Source organism: Ylistrum balloti, unplaced genomic scaffold (genome assembly GCF_031769215.1).
Source record: "Ylistrum balloti isolate Yb309-2 unplaced genomic scaffold, AGI_CSIRO_Ybal_v1 Utg370214, whole genome shotgun sequence".
Lineage (NCBI taxonomy): Eukaryota > Metazoa > Mollusca > Bivalvia > Pectinida > Pectinidae > Ylistrum > Ylistrum balloti.
In genome coordinates, this window is record NW_026782182.1 from 679,528 (window position 1) to 693,157 (window position 13,630).

General features: G+C 33.1%; 1 protein-coding gene across 1 annotated transcript; it reads right to left on the reverse strand.

Moving 5' to 3' along the window:
• Positions 1-7,176: 7,176 nt before the first annotated feature.
• LOC132551797 (dolichyldiphosphatase 1-like) lies at positions 7,177-13,536 on the reverse strand. Its single transcript, XM_060215940.1, has 8 exons — positions 13,426-13,536; positions 11,834-11,929; positions 10,781-10,865; positions 10,125-10,218; positions 9,292-9,384; positions 8,989-9,117; positions 8,329-8,418; positions 7,177-7,767 (listed from the first exon to the last, which is right to left on the reverse strand). The coding sequence occupies exons 1-8, from the start codon at positions 13,534-13,536 to the stop codon at positions 7,734-7,736; spliced, it is 732 nt and encodes a 243-aa protein (XP_060071923.1). The 3' UTR covers positions 7,177-7,733.
• Between the last annotated feature and the right edge of the window lie 94 nt (positions 13,537-13,630).

Below are 13,630 nucleotides of genomic sequence, written 5' to 3' on the forward strand. Positions count from 1 at the left end.
CTGCGTCCTATACTGATGGAGCATCCACTATATGTAATTATCCGAATTATATTGACACATTGTCCATCCGTAGTGACTGAAGTGCTATACTCTTTCTAGACAGGCACGGAGATTCGGAAGTTGCGCTCATTTATGCTTATGGGGCCTTTCCGTAGGCGGGATTTAAAACAATACTGTTACTGTACGTTATACAAATTGGTGATGTTGTACTTGAATGTATCGTTGAGATAAGTATGACCTGGTGAGATATTGCTATATATATATGAATCTCTGAAGCCATTGACTTATCCTTGAGTATTATTTCGATATTAAAATGTGTTATTTAAGTCCTACACTGCGAATGTACTGTCTAATTACGATTAGCAATGACCCAGCCATGCTTTTGTTTCGCCACGTTTTTGGGTTCCTATCGCTGACAGTTCGTAAACGGATGGAACAATCAGTATTATTCAGTTTCTAACTCTAATTTGAAAATTTCTTCACGTTTTTGTCGTTGGTAAAATCCATTGAGATTGCAGGTGGTAGACATATGGTAAAATTTAAACCCAGATGTTTCTCGCACGGCTCAGGGTAGATACTTGTATATGAGGTTATTTTGAAGTCTTGCTGTATTCATTTCCATCTGCGATTTGACATTTACTTCGGTACAATATTTTCCTCTGTCGCCTTCCAGCTGTATGAAGCACGCGGTATGGGCATCCTCCATTATCCATTGATAAAACTACCAGAACATTTTATTCTTATACATGCATTTTCTTTCCTAGTTACCTCATGTTACGTTATCTTTTCGCTGTATCTGAAATCCTTTATTTCAAGACAATTATGAAATAAATGATATTAATCACTGCATGTTGACCTGGATGGAAGTAGGCAGAGGGTCTTTCTGAGCGAGCATATGGATTAATGTCATTTTAATCCAGTAAGGCCACTATATATAACAGATAAATAACAACAACCAAACAACATGAGATTAGACAAGTTTCAATATTTGATAAAGTCATACATATTACATATAATTCTTAAAACATATTAGTTTACAAAAAATAACAAATATTGTGTGACTTCCCGAACATCCGTTAGACAGAAAGGACAATACGTACTCGTAATGATATAATTGTATGATGCTAAATTCAAGTCTGTAAGAAAACAATTCAGAAACATTGGCTGTTGCTTGGTGTGGTTTTCAAACGTTTTTGAAACAATAATTTGTACAGTTGAACCTCGTTATCCCGAAGTCTGCGAGACCGTGGGAAAATTTCGCGTGATCCGATAATTCTATTTCAGTGGTGAAATATTTAGTGTAAAGTTTGGCCAGGACCGCCGAAATACCTCGAACTATACAGGATTTTCGAGTTATAAGAGTATGAGAGAATGAGGTTTTACTGTATATGAAAGCTGCAATCCTTTCGTTTTACCATCCTAGTATTAATTAACTTGTAAGGACGGCTTTCATACATGATTCTTCAAATAATCTACAGGGCTGACAAACACGAATGAGCTGTGGATGTTAAATATGAACAACCGTTTAATTGAAAAGGTTTTTGTACAAAATTAATTTGTAAAACAGGGAGTCAGTTGATTTGGATTAAACACAACTGATTACATCTGCAAATGTCCGATATCAGTTCAATCTAAATAGTCCATTCGCACTAAATCCGAGCTGAAGGGATCGTGGACAGCAAGTGAAAGGACAACACTACACATGGAAAGCATGCGTGAATCACAACGATAAGCCACTTCCTGCGACAAAGCAGATCGAAGATGAGACGTGCACCAAGTGTTTCATCCTCTTACCGAGGAAGACAATTTTATTTTCAATCATTTTGATACTTTTTTTTAAATATTGAAGTCGATAAGACAAAATATTCTGTATGTATGTTTTAAAATCTTTGAAAATTAGTCACAATATGTATGGTATTCACAACCAGTCCAAAATTTGACCTTGGTAAAGTTGTCTACAGTTTACAGCTATGACCTTGGTACTATTGTCTATAGTTTACAGATATGACCTTGGCACTGTTGTCTAAAGCTTACAGACATGACCTTGGTACATTTGTCTACAGCTTACAGATATGACCTTGGTACTATTGTCTAGTTTACAGATATGACCTTGGTACTATTGTCTAGTTTAAAGATATGACCTTGGTACTATTGTCTAGTTTACAGATATGACCTTGGTACAGTTGTCTAGTTTACAGATATGACCTTGGTACTATTGTCTAGAGTTTACAAATATGACCTTGTTACTATTGTCTACAGTTTACAGATATGACCTTGGTACAGTTGTCTACAGCTTACAACTATGCCCTTAGGTAAAGTTGCCTACAGCTTAGAGATATGCCTTTAGTACAGTTGCCTACAGCTTAGAGTTACTAAGCATGGTCTCCGGGAGGTACCATTCTAAAACACGTGATCATACATGGTCCTGTAACTACTGGCTGTAGATCAGTATATTAATATAGCTCTATAGTCCAAATACTGCCTAGCGTATACAGATAATGACCAGTCTTCTCGTTATTATGACGGAGATAAGATATAATTGTATGCATGGCCCTGTACTTTTCCCTATGTTTGAGAACTCCACAAGACGTAAATCTGATTTATCTCGCGCAACTTAATTTTTCCTACGTAATATAGATGATGAAGTGAATTGTTTATTTTATCATGAAATAATCAGCGTTTCAAAATGTATTTGAAACATGAGGCCCATGGGCCTTACCGGTCTTCTGACTATAAGGCCTTTATATGAAAGAGGCAAAATAGGCCTAAAATACATTGCTCAATTACAGCTTACACAGAAGGCATGGTTGGTTCATTAAGACATTTTCTGCAAACTGGAAACCATATCATTTACACATGCACTACCCAAATGCCAAATTTGGTTGAAATCCATTTAAGCATTAAAAAAGAGAAGTATTTTGAAGCAACATATTGTTCAACTTTCCCTTCTGAGGTCCCATCCCAAAGTCCTTAGGGGCTAAATAATTTCCCACTATCAACGATGTTTTGGACCAAATTTGGTTGAAACCCACTCAAGCATTAAAAAGGAGTAACGTCTGACATCTTAAGGTCAGAAAACCTAAAAATGTATCCATTTTAATATCCAAGAAGTTGTATTGACTTTATGAACTATTTTAGACAAATTCCAGAGGTTCAATAGGTCCAATCCTGCAGCTTACAATTCTACATTGTTCTGTAGCTGAAGCAATGTTTTGCTAACTTGAAAGCCTATTCCTCAAGTATGCTACAACACAATCACCAGGACCAATTGCCTATTGAAAAGAAAGCTTAATTTCTAATCACGTGGCCCTTGTGACCTTGAAAGTGGAAAAAGTCAATCACTTGAACCAACTTGGTAGTCCTTCATTCTACCATGCAACAGGGCCATTATCAGAACACTTAGCCATTTTGGATATCTAAAACAAGATTTTTAAAGTTTAACCACATTTAATCCATTTAACGGTGAAAATGGGTCCAGGTCATTCGTTTGAACAAACTTTGTAGCAATACTACAAAACTGATATAAGTACCCAAGATGTTTTATTGTTAAGTAGAAGTTTGGAGATTTCATCACATCTGACCCCTGTGACCTTGACAGTTGGCCAAGGTCACTTATTTGCTAGTTTTTCATCCCAGTATGCAACATGCTCAATGTTAGCACCCTGGTCCTTTTCATTTTGGTTTGAGAAGAAGAGGAAAAAGTTGATGCTGGACTGACTAATGGACAGGTGATGGATTCACACTAGGGTATTCCTGTAGTTCAGCAAAATCTCAAGCAGGTATTGTGCAGCATTTTTTTTACATCACCACCAAATATATATATATAACCAAAAAAAACACCATCTTTCATGCATATAACAAGATGAAACAAATGTATTTATGGTGATGTGTCTAAGGTTTGTATTATGAATTATTAAACAGTTTATACAATACATTAACATCTGACTCACTTAACAATGGTCACTTAATTACCAATTTATTTGAATACAAAGCAAAAAGTTGATGTTTTTCACTGCTTCAGAAAGATAGTTGCGTTTTACTGTATATGTGGTGTGAATTAAGATAAACTAAATCAAGGAAGGTGTGTATTCCAAAATTTCACCAACACTGGACAAATTACTGTCAAGGAAAAAAAAGAATGATGTGAAGCGGAGAAACATAGCTGTTACTTCAAAAGAAAAGTTTATGCAAAGTCTACGACATGTTACTGTTCTTATCTTGTCACCTAGTTCCAACTCTTGACACTTTGATAGTGTCCTGGTGGTCAGGCTGATAATGACCCAAAAACTTTTATAACAGGCTGAAAACTCAAGTGGAAGTTCGATCACAGTATGAAATGTCTTAATAATATTCAGGTGAATCCAATTTATTTTTTTAGACATGAAATACTAAAACAATCAAAGCAGTCTGAAAATGCAGGAAACTAAGAAAAGTCTACCATCTGAAATACTCAGGAAGGACCTTACATCTAGCCAAGACTTCAATGTACTGTAAATTCATGTTTTAAATAAATTGAACTTACAAATCAATCTTGTCCAACTTTTACTTTATGCTTTCCATTTTTTTCTTCAAAAAAAGTTTTTCTCTTTTCAACCTGTTAAAATCCTTTTTGATATTATTAAAAGAGAGAGTTTAATTTCTTAAACAAGAAAATGTTTCAAGATTTCATTTGTATAACTTACGATACAATGAAGTACATGTATTCCTGGCCTGTAGAAACAGTTTTAGTAAGCAGGGAACAGTTACATAATACAAAAAGAATCAATATTCAAATTAACATGTAATCAAGAAACTTGAGCAACAGCAGTTGATTAAAATGACAGAAGCTGGACGGCCCATTACAGTACAATCAATAAGTGAATCAACAGAATAATAATACAGTATGTCTGTACTGCATAATCATAACCCAACAACCTTAATACATCAAAACATTCACCATGGAAAAAAAGGTAACTACATTTAAGACTAATTAATTCTCTTTCACCAAATGAGAAATACATGACTATGGTGTATGAGGGAATTACATATAACAAGTTCTAATGGTACATAAATATGATCCTAAATATTATATCTTTTATTGCAAAATGATAATGCCATGACAATGCTTTACACATTGGGATAAAATGTATGGGAAGAAACAAGCAATAATATTCCCATATTTCTCCAGTGATCTTTCAATACATCGGTAGGGTTATCAGCAAACTCAGTATTAAGTTTCCAGAGTTATCTCCCATCACAAGTCCATATTTTCAGAGACTTCATTTTATATATCATGTTCAAATATTTTTTTTTTCCATATGGTTAAATCAGAATATAAAATGAAAATCAATTTTCACTCTCAATAAGAATTACTACAGACATGTTTATAACAATCAAAAGTTCTTTTCCATAAAGTCAATAGAAACACAAAGCTGCAGCTATTATTAACATAAGAAAGACAACCATTCTGTAAATTTATCACATCATCCAAATACATATCTGACATTTTATTTAGTTTGTTGTCACTGTTAGGAAATACAATGTGTCTGTATTCACGAACCTAAGTCTTTAATTTGTGAGTAAATTCCATGTAAATATTACACTTTGGTTAAAACTGTAATTGAAAATATTAAAATATCTAAACATCATATTTTCAAGTATGAAGATCATTGTAATTCTTCAAAAAATATTTCTAAAGCAATACATCATTAGAATTTACCATGCCATAAATTTAGTTTTTGGTTAAGTGATTCTAATGCTAAGTGGATGAAGTACCAATGCTTAGACATTTCAAAACACATGTCATATAGCACTACATTCAAAAAGTGGGAAAACTATGAAAGTTAATATTCAGTTAAAAGTAAACAGTATCACCAAGGAAGTTAAAATTGTGAGGATAAATACCACCATGCAGCTGCATTTTAAAGTATTTACACATTTATGAAGGACTAGCAAACATATACTTAGAAAAGGGCATTTTGCACCATAGTTATTCCCCTTTGTAATTCATTTTATGTGTCATTTTGAGACTGTATTTAAATTCCTGGTGTGTTTATCAGTTTGACAAGCTCGACCAACTGTCTAATTGGTGAATGCATTGTTAAAGTGCCAACAAACTTTTTTGTCCAAATAAACAAACAAGTCCCAGTATAAAGCAAGTGTTTGTAAATTAAAGGGCTGAGAGCGTTTAGGAACAATTCCAACTTCTTCAGTATGTACAAATGTAGTCATTTCTATGTTCTGCAAATGCTCAAATTTCAAACAACTGTAATATTAATTTGCAAGATTATTAAAGAATACATTTTGTAGAAAATGACTTGAAACAAATATTTCATCATGCTATTATCTGGTACCTCATTTTAACATGATGATGGTAATAGTCAACTTAGAAAGGGACAATCAATTTTTGATAATCAAGTCCTCTCTCACCTTTCTTGGCATTTTTAACCCAACATCTAAAAACCCCTATCCTGTAGATATACATTACATAAATACAAAATGTATAAATTACTGCTTATGCACAGTTGTTTGCGTACTCTGATCCACAAGTGTGCATGTTATTCCAAGTTAAAATCAATACACCAAAACATAGCTTACTCAAATATTGTTAGTATAACAATGCAAAGTTACAAGTAAGTTATGTAACATACTATATCTCCTGGAACGCCAAAATGCTGTGCTATCCCAGATTTGGTTAAAAGTTCCATTATAATGATTAAAACCGCTATAAAATAATATGAAGGTGACATGCATACTTTTGGTACCTCACGGCTTTTAAAGGTGTTAGTAGACTAAATTGTCTCTTCAGAGGATAAGAAATGCTATCATTATGTTTAATTTAGCCTAGACTTTGACAGAGAGGGTCTTATGACATACAGCATGAATTAGTGAAGCACACATCCAGCACAATACAAAACCGTTAAGTTACTGTTGAACAGTTGTAAATGATTACACAAAGATATACAACACAAAACAATATGGTCTTCGGCAATATCATGTATATAAAATACAATTGCCCTTTCCTGTTGACATAAATAATATTTATCTATAAAAATAATTATATCTATAATCTTAAAATAAAGAGTTAAAAAAAAATACCAACCAATAACAGTCAGCAAAATCCACTTAAGATTTAACAATATATATATACCTCAAACTAATCAGACATGATTAGAAAAAACAACAAACTAATTCATCAATCATTAGCAAAATAAACAATCAAGCCAAATAATTTATTTCTATTCAATCTCATCAAGTAACAATACTTTAATAATGTAACATTTATATACTATTTTACATAAACCTTGGGTCAATTTAAACATCTCCACTTTTTATAAAGAAAATGTCAAATCATTCAAATTGACTTCATTCATTACATACATAATTCTTTGGTTACACATTGGTTACAACCCTACTCATAAATTGTAACCACCACCTTTACACATTTATCTTAAATTAAAACCCAATGTGGTATGGACGTGTGACTTTGACCTTCCATAGACATGAATTTACCATGATGAGTAAACAATATAAGACCTGTAGTCATGGGTATATTTATGGTCGAGGATCATAATATTGATGACACAAGACAAGCAAAGTCAGTCTCATGTAAACCCTGAACTTGAAATTGGTCTGCATGAAGTCAAACATTTCCATGAAGCTTAACTCTGGAGCATTATTATCATCAGGGTAGCTGGTAGGATTCTGATGATCACTCTATACATGCTGACCTAGTACACCTAATGACGGCCCAGTCATTGAGACTTCCTGGACTTTCTCTGTCTGCCCCTGTCGGAAAAATATTTATGTCTCTAAAAATTTACAAATATATGTAAACATTTCAAACATTGAATTAAGTATTGCTTTGTATAGATTCTAGGGACTACAGTGGCATATAATCCACAAGTCTACAAAGACTGCTCAGTTCCACTTCTAATAGATCATCTTACAACTTATGTTTTTGTGAAAGGTTAAATATATTTTCGTTTGGTAGTTGTTCAAATTTTGGAAAAGTCTGAACAAATTATGGCTCAAATTTATTTTAAGGAATTCCTGTGAAAGGCAGGCATAGTAATAGTCTTTATGTAATGTTCTTTTTAACAATCTTCATATGATGAAGTTATCTCCCTCTACTTAGTAACATAAAAAATGTTAAAATAACTTAAATCCTTACTAACATTCATTATAAATATTCCTTTCACATCATTTAATACATTTTATTTACTCTTAAACAGCTGTTAGTAAACTAAATCTCAAAATTTCATTTTAAGTTTATTATAAATGATGACCATGATAAACCAATCCAAATAATTTAATTATTAAGAGTACATCCTCAGAACAAATTCTCACCTTGCCTCTGTCCTGGAAGAAGTATACTCAAACCACATGACATGGGGTATCAATGTTGAGTCTCTAAGCATCAAAAATTCACCTATAGGGCTGAAACACACAAAGCTGTACATTAATTTTAGTATTTTGTTTGGAGATGTGTTTTCTGATATTAGGTTGATGGTGAAATGGATTACGCTTGTGCTCTATCAAAAGGCATGTTCATGATGACTCAGAAAACATACCTATTAATACAGTGTCAGTATTTTATACTAAAATAACACTATTACTTCCTTTTTTTAAACTCAAATGTTTCATATCTTTCAGTGGGATTCACTCAAATTTTAGAACCTCCTTACCTTTTTGTTACTGGACTCAACAAAATTATGGAAATGGTGCTCTGGACTCACCAAAAAAATCTACAAATTTACTACTACTACTACAAATTCCAACACTTGTATACTCTCAATGTAACCCACAGAAGCTGAATCTAATGCTGCATGGCAAACGTTATTCCAGTGATTATTTCATGTGTTGGGTTTGCGCTCTCTACAGGTATATCATAACACAGTGAAACAACAGCAACCATCAACAGAATCAAGTTTACCCACTTTAAGAAAATTATCAGGATATATAATTTTATAATAGGATTTTATTGGCATCAACATCACTTATTCTTACCTTGAGGCCAAGATTGGGAAGAATGGAGTTAATACAACATAGACAATACAAAACCATGCTGCTCCAAAAAATATACCAAGCAGAGCTCCACAGGACACTTGCCCAAATGTGTGGTATCCTAAATAAACCCTTGAACAAAAGTAATGTCTGTTGTAAAAAACACTGTCATGAATTGATTAACAAAATCAACCAAACAACTGTGATCATGTTTTTACTTTAACATAATAGTTTACATATGATATTCAAGACTTCAAAAATAGTTTTCTTATTCAGAAAATGATCATAGCACACATTGTTACTTACCTGCTATATAAAATAATAGAAGATGCTGTGACACATATTGCACTGACACAGTATTTCCATATATCATCTATCAAGTTATAATTTTTATAAATTCTGAAAAGACAAAAAAAAAAATTGAAGTACTGAAATTACTGAAAGGGTACACATGTTGATAATATATGTATTTGTAATTTCAAATGTAAGATGTAATCTATCACATGCAAAACAACCAAACACTTGTACAGAAAATGGTTAACAACAGAAAAATATGAAATTCTGAATACACTTTACATCCAGTTAAGTGAACTTTGTGTAAAATAAACATTTTACTGAAATAATTTCAAGTTCCAAAACAGGAGATCAGTGGTATTGGATATTGAACCCATAGCAACATTAAAACTTTAAATTAATGTTGCTTTTCAATATTTTACATTTCGAAATAAATAACTTTAACTTCAAAGTCTTAATTTCATTGTTTTCTACCCAGTACATGTCTCATATACCCTGATGAAGCTGACATGTATCTGCCAACATCACAGATATGTTTGATAAGTATAATACATGTTTGTCTTAGAGCGATCATATGCATGCATGACACCCTTTTGAAAAACAGCATATTTATAGCACATGACTGCTTCTTGGTAATATGGTAAACTCATTTACTTTTTTTTTTGACCAATCAGAAAGGTAATAATTGGTAGTAATATTTAGTTCAAAAGACTGTGACAATAGGCTGTAATTCAAATTTTGGTGATGGTATCAGATTCTGTTGATTGAAAATCTAGCGGTAAATTCAGAAATACCTTTTTGACTATACTGGTACCATAATAAGAACGTAAATTCAGTTCACTTACCTAAGAAATAAAAATAGAATCATGTATGTGGAGAAAAACCAGGAAAACTGAGCATGGCTTGATGGCATTCCATACTCTGTGTAAAGCTGACGATCTGAAAACCGATAACAAAAATGTAAATTTACAGACAACCAAACAAATAGTGATAGTTTTACATGTATGCTAAAACAATAGTTAGCTGAAAGTGAAAACCTGAAATTAACAAATATATAAGCAAGTTTCAATATTCATTGAATTATGACGTGAGTGCACCTTCCAATCTGGTTTTTGACACTTCTTTCGATTTTTTTGTACACTTCTTTCTATTTTTTGTTTTCCTAAGTTGCCTCCTAAGTTTCCAACGTTTGACCCTTGGCATCACTGATGAATCCTACAAGGATGAATCAGCTGTATGATGTAGTTTAATTCATTCCTTGTATCTACGTTATCAGATTTTAAATTTGTGTTGAAAGATGCTATTCACTTATCTCTTCTTTTGTACAATCATCACCACAGAGCTGCTTCCTCTATTAAGCCTCATTAGTAATTTCTTCTTATTTTTTTTATATAATTTTCTACTTAGTCAATGAAGTGATTATCCTATATAATCACATCAGCTGTTTTATTGACAGTAAATTAACTTTATTTAAACTCTATTTCCATATCAAACTGCTTACGTCTGATGGGGCGTGGAGCTTGTATTAGGTGTTTCAATAGCCAATTTATAACTTCATTCAGCAGTAAACCAGCAAAATAAGAAATCTGAAATCAAAACAAAAAATGGAGCTAAATAAGTATCAAATATAGTAAAAAAATTTACATGACAAGGACTATTCAATAGTTTGGAAAGAGAAGGTTTTTTTTAGACGTATTTGATATATTGCAATAAGTATACTATCATTCTTCATGGCTTGTTTTGATTTCTCCAAATTTACTTAAAATTGGCCAAATTTGACATCCAGTTTCAGAAACGATGTTGATGTCTGAAATCACTTGAGAAATCTTTATTTCGATAAGACTTTCCTCTTTATTTCAACAGATTTTCATATTTACATGAAAGGAAATGATAAATATAATTTTTCAATCAAAACACAGAAAAACTTTCAAAAATATCTTTGTATTTTGTTCTGTGGGCATGCCTTTTTTGCACAAAATAGTTGAGATCTTGAATATATTATCATGTAACAGATTCAACATTATAAAGCAAATATTTAGTGTATAAACTGCAACAAGTACATTTAGTTCATATTTTTGATAAATTTGAAATTGATCTTACTGTTCATTAACATAAAAAGGGAGACAACTTCAATTTTACACTTAAAGGTTTGTTAACTTGATACTGATCAGTAGCTCCATTGTTACTCTTTCAGTCAATATCCAAATCCAAATTTTATCAAATGTGCCGATTGCATCTCATCTTTTTCAGGATATTTCTTTTTCCAATTATTAAAGCCTTGATATTCTAACCCTATTTATTTCGAAGTCAGCCTTCAGCATTGCAAGTGATAAAACAAGACCTTCCTGTTTTTCGGAACTCAGGTAATGGAGTTCTCATTGACACATGTTTTTTTCCTATACACAAAGGATTTAGAGAACCCTAATAATGTATCACTTAGTAATGGGGCTTGAAATGTTTTGGAAAAGGTGCTGTGGATTTGCCTGTAAAAATCCTGCAAAAATATCTGCAGCCAACATGATGATGATGTGTATGTTATACTTTCAGTACTTACAGTGTGAAGGTCCCGCCTAAATATTATCAAGGTTATAAACCCCACTATGATACAGAATGGCAGTAGACTGACCCAGGCGAGGAAAAATCCAATCAAGTCACCTGAAAATCAAATTTATGAGGTAATTAATAAAACAAATCAATTAGATCCAATAAATTCAAATCACTTAACAAATTATAGCCAGGGTGGCTTAATCCAATATTCAGCAAAAATATCACAGTTTTTTTGCATCTTAATAGGAAAACAAGTAAACTGTTAGATTGATGATTTGAAAGAACTTCTTTGAAATCACCTAAATATTTCAGAAAAGCAAGTCCCTTAAATTTGCATTGAATTGTATTTAAGAGTCAAAAACGGCTTCTCTCGATCAGCTGTTAGAGTCTGCTTCTATGGCTCAGCTAGCAGAACACTGGGTAATCTAGCTAATTTGATTCAGATCAGCTACACCTGACAGAAATGTGTTTTTGTTACACTGATACATATGCATCAGGTACATACATATAGGGACCTGGGAGGTACAGATGGAAACACTTTAAATAGAAATCAATCTTGAAAGCTTCACTTAATCCTAAAATCTATAATGTACATTATATCTTACCCCACGAAGTCCCCCATGGACTTAAACAGTTGTTAACATTGGCATTCAAATTGCACAAGCATGTTTGTTTATGCCTGGTTTTCTTTTCATATGTAAAAACTAAACATCTTTGGTCTGGATTTGCTGGTTGGATTTGTACAAAAAGACACAAACCACTTTAGCCAGCAAAGTATATAATATCCTTCATCATATAAATATATTTTGTTGACAACCATTATAGTCTAATGGTTCTAAAATTTTAAAAGATTTGTTCTGCAGATACTACCACTATTCAAAATACAGTACATGCACACATTTCAATAGGTATGATAGCTAAGATGGTGCCAAGAGCACTGCACTTATTAACCTCCAAAGATCTGAGGTGTGTGGTTTGTGATCCCATTGCAAATACCTGGTTGCTTTGTTTCTTTCTATGGAAACAAGATCACATGCCATCTTGTGGTATCCTGCATCTTAAGGCATGGTACTTAACCTCAATTGTGATTAATTGCATACGTGGGACCCCGCGATGCATATAGAGGTAGCTACCACCTCCTACATAGGGACCGCCTCAAAATGACCTTGGCTGTAATGAACAAGTGATAAGCCATATGCCCAGGTATCTGGAATATAAACAACTCGATCAAATGCCCACCGTCCGCTAAACATTTTATCGTATAATATGCAGTTGACTGTGGACTTTTTACTCGGTTTAATTACATTCCAGATACAAGTGTCTGTGTATCCCAAAACTTCTCCATGTTGGCATATAGTTTTGTTATTGTGCAAATACGGCTTCTTCAGTGAACTAAAATGTTTATCTTTTACACCACCATAATTGATGTGAACCACAAATTACACTTTGATTTAGTGTGCGCTTGACGTATATTCAGTTTTTGAGATCACACTAAAAGCAGATCGACTTCGGGCTATGCATCGCGGGAGCCCCGAAGAAATATGCTAACAAAATAGAAAGATGAAGTACTATAGATAGCAACTGAGAATTGGTGAATAGGTCACCTTTTGGATATTCCACATGTGTAATAGAAATCGATTTCCATTGCATTGCAGAATCTCCACCCAAAGGAGAAACGTCTGGCGAATCCGTTGCACTTTCGACATCCATGCTGGAAAATGTGACTGCAAGACCTGCGCATGCGCGAATGCCGCATCGTTTTGTTAAAAGCTATGTGATTTGTTGATATTTGTGATGTGTAAAC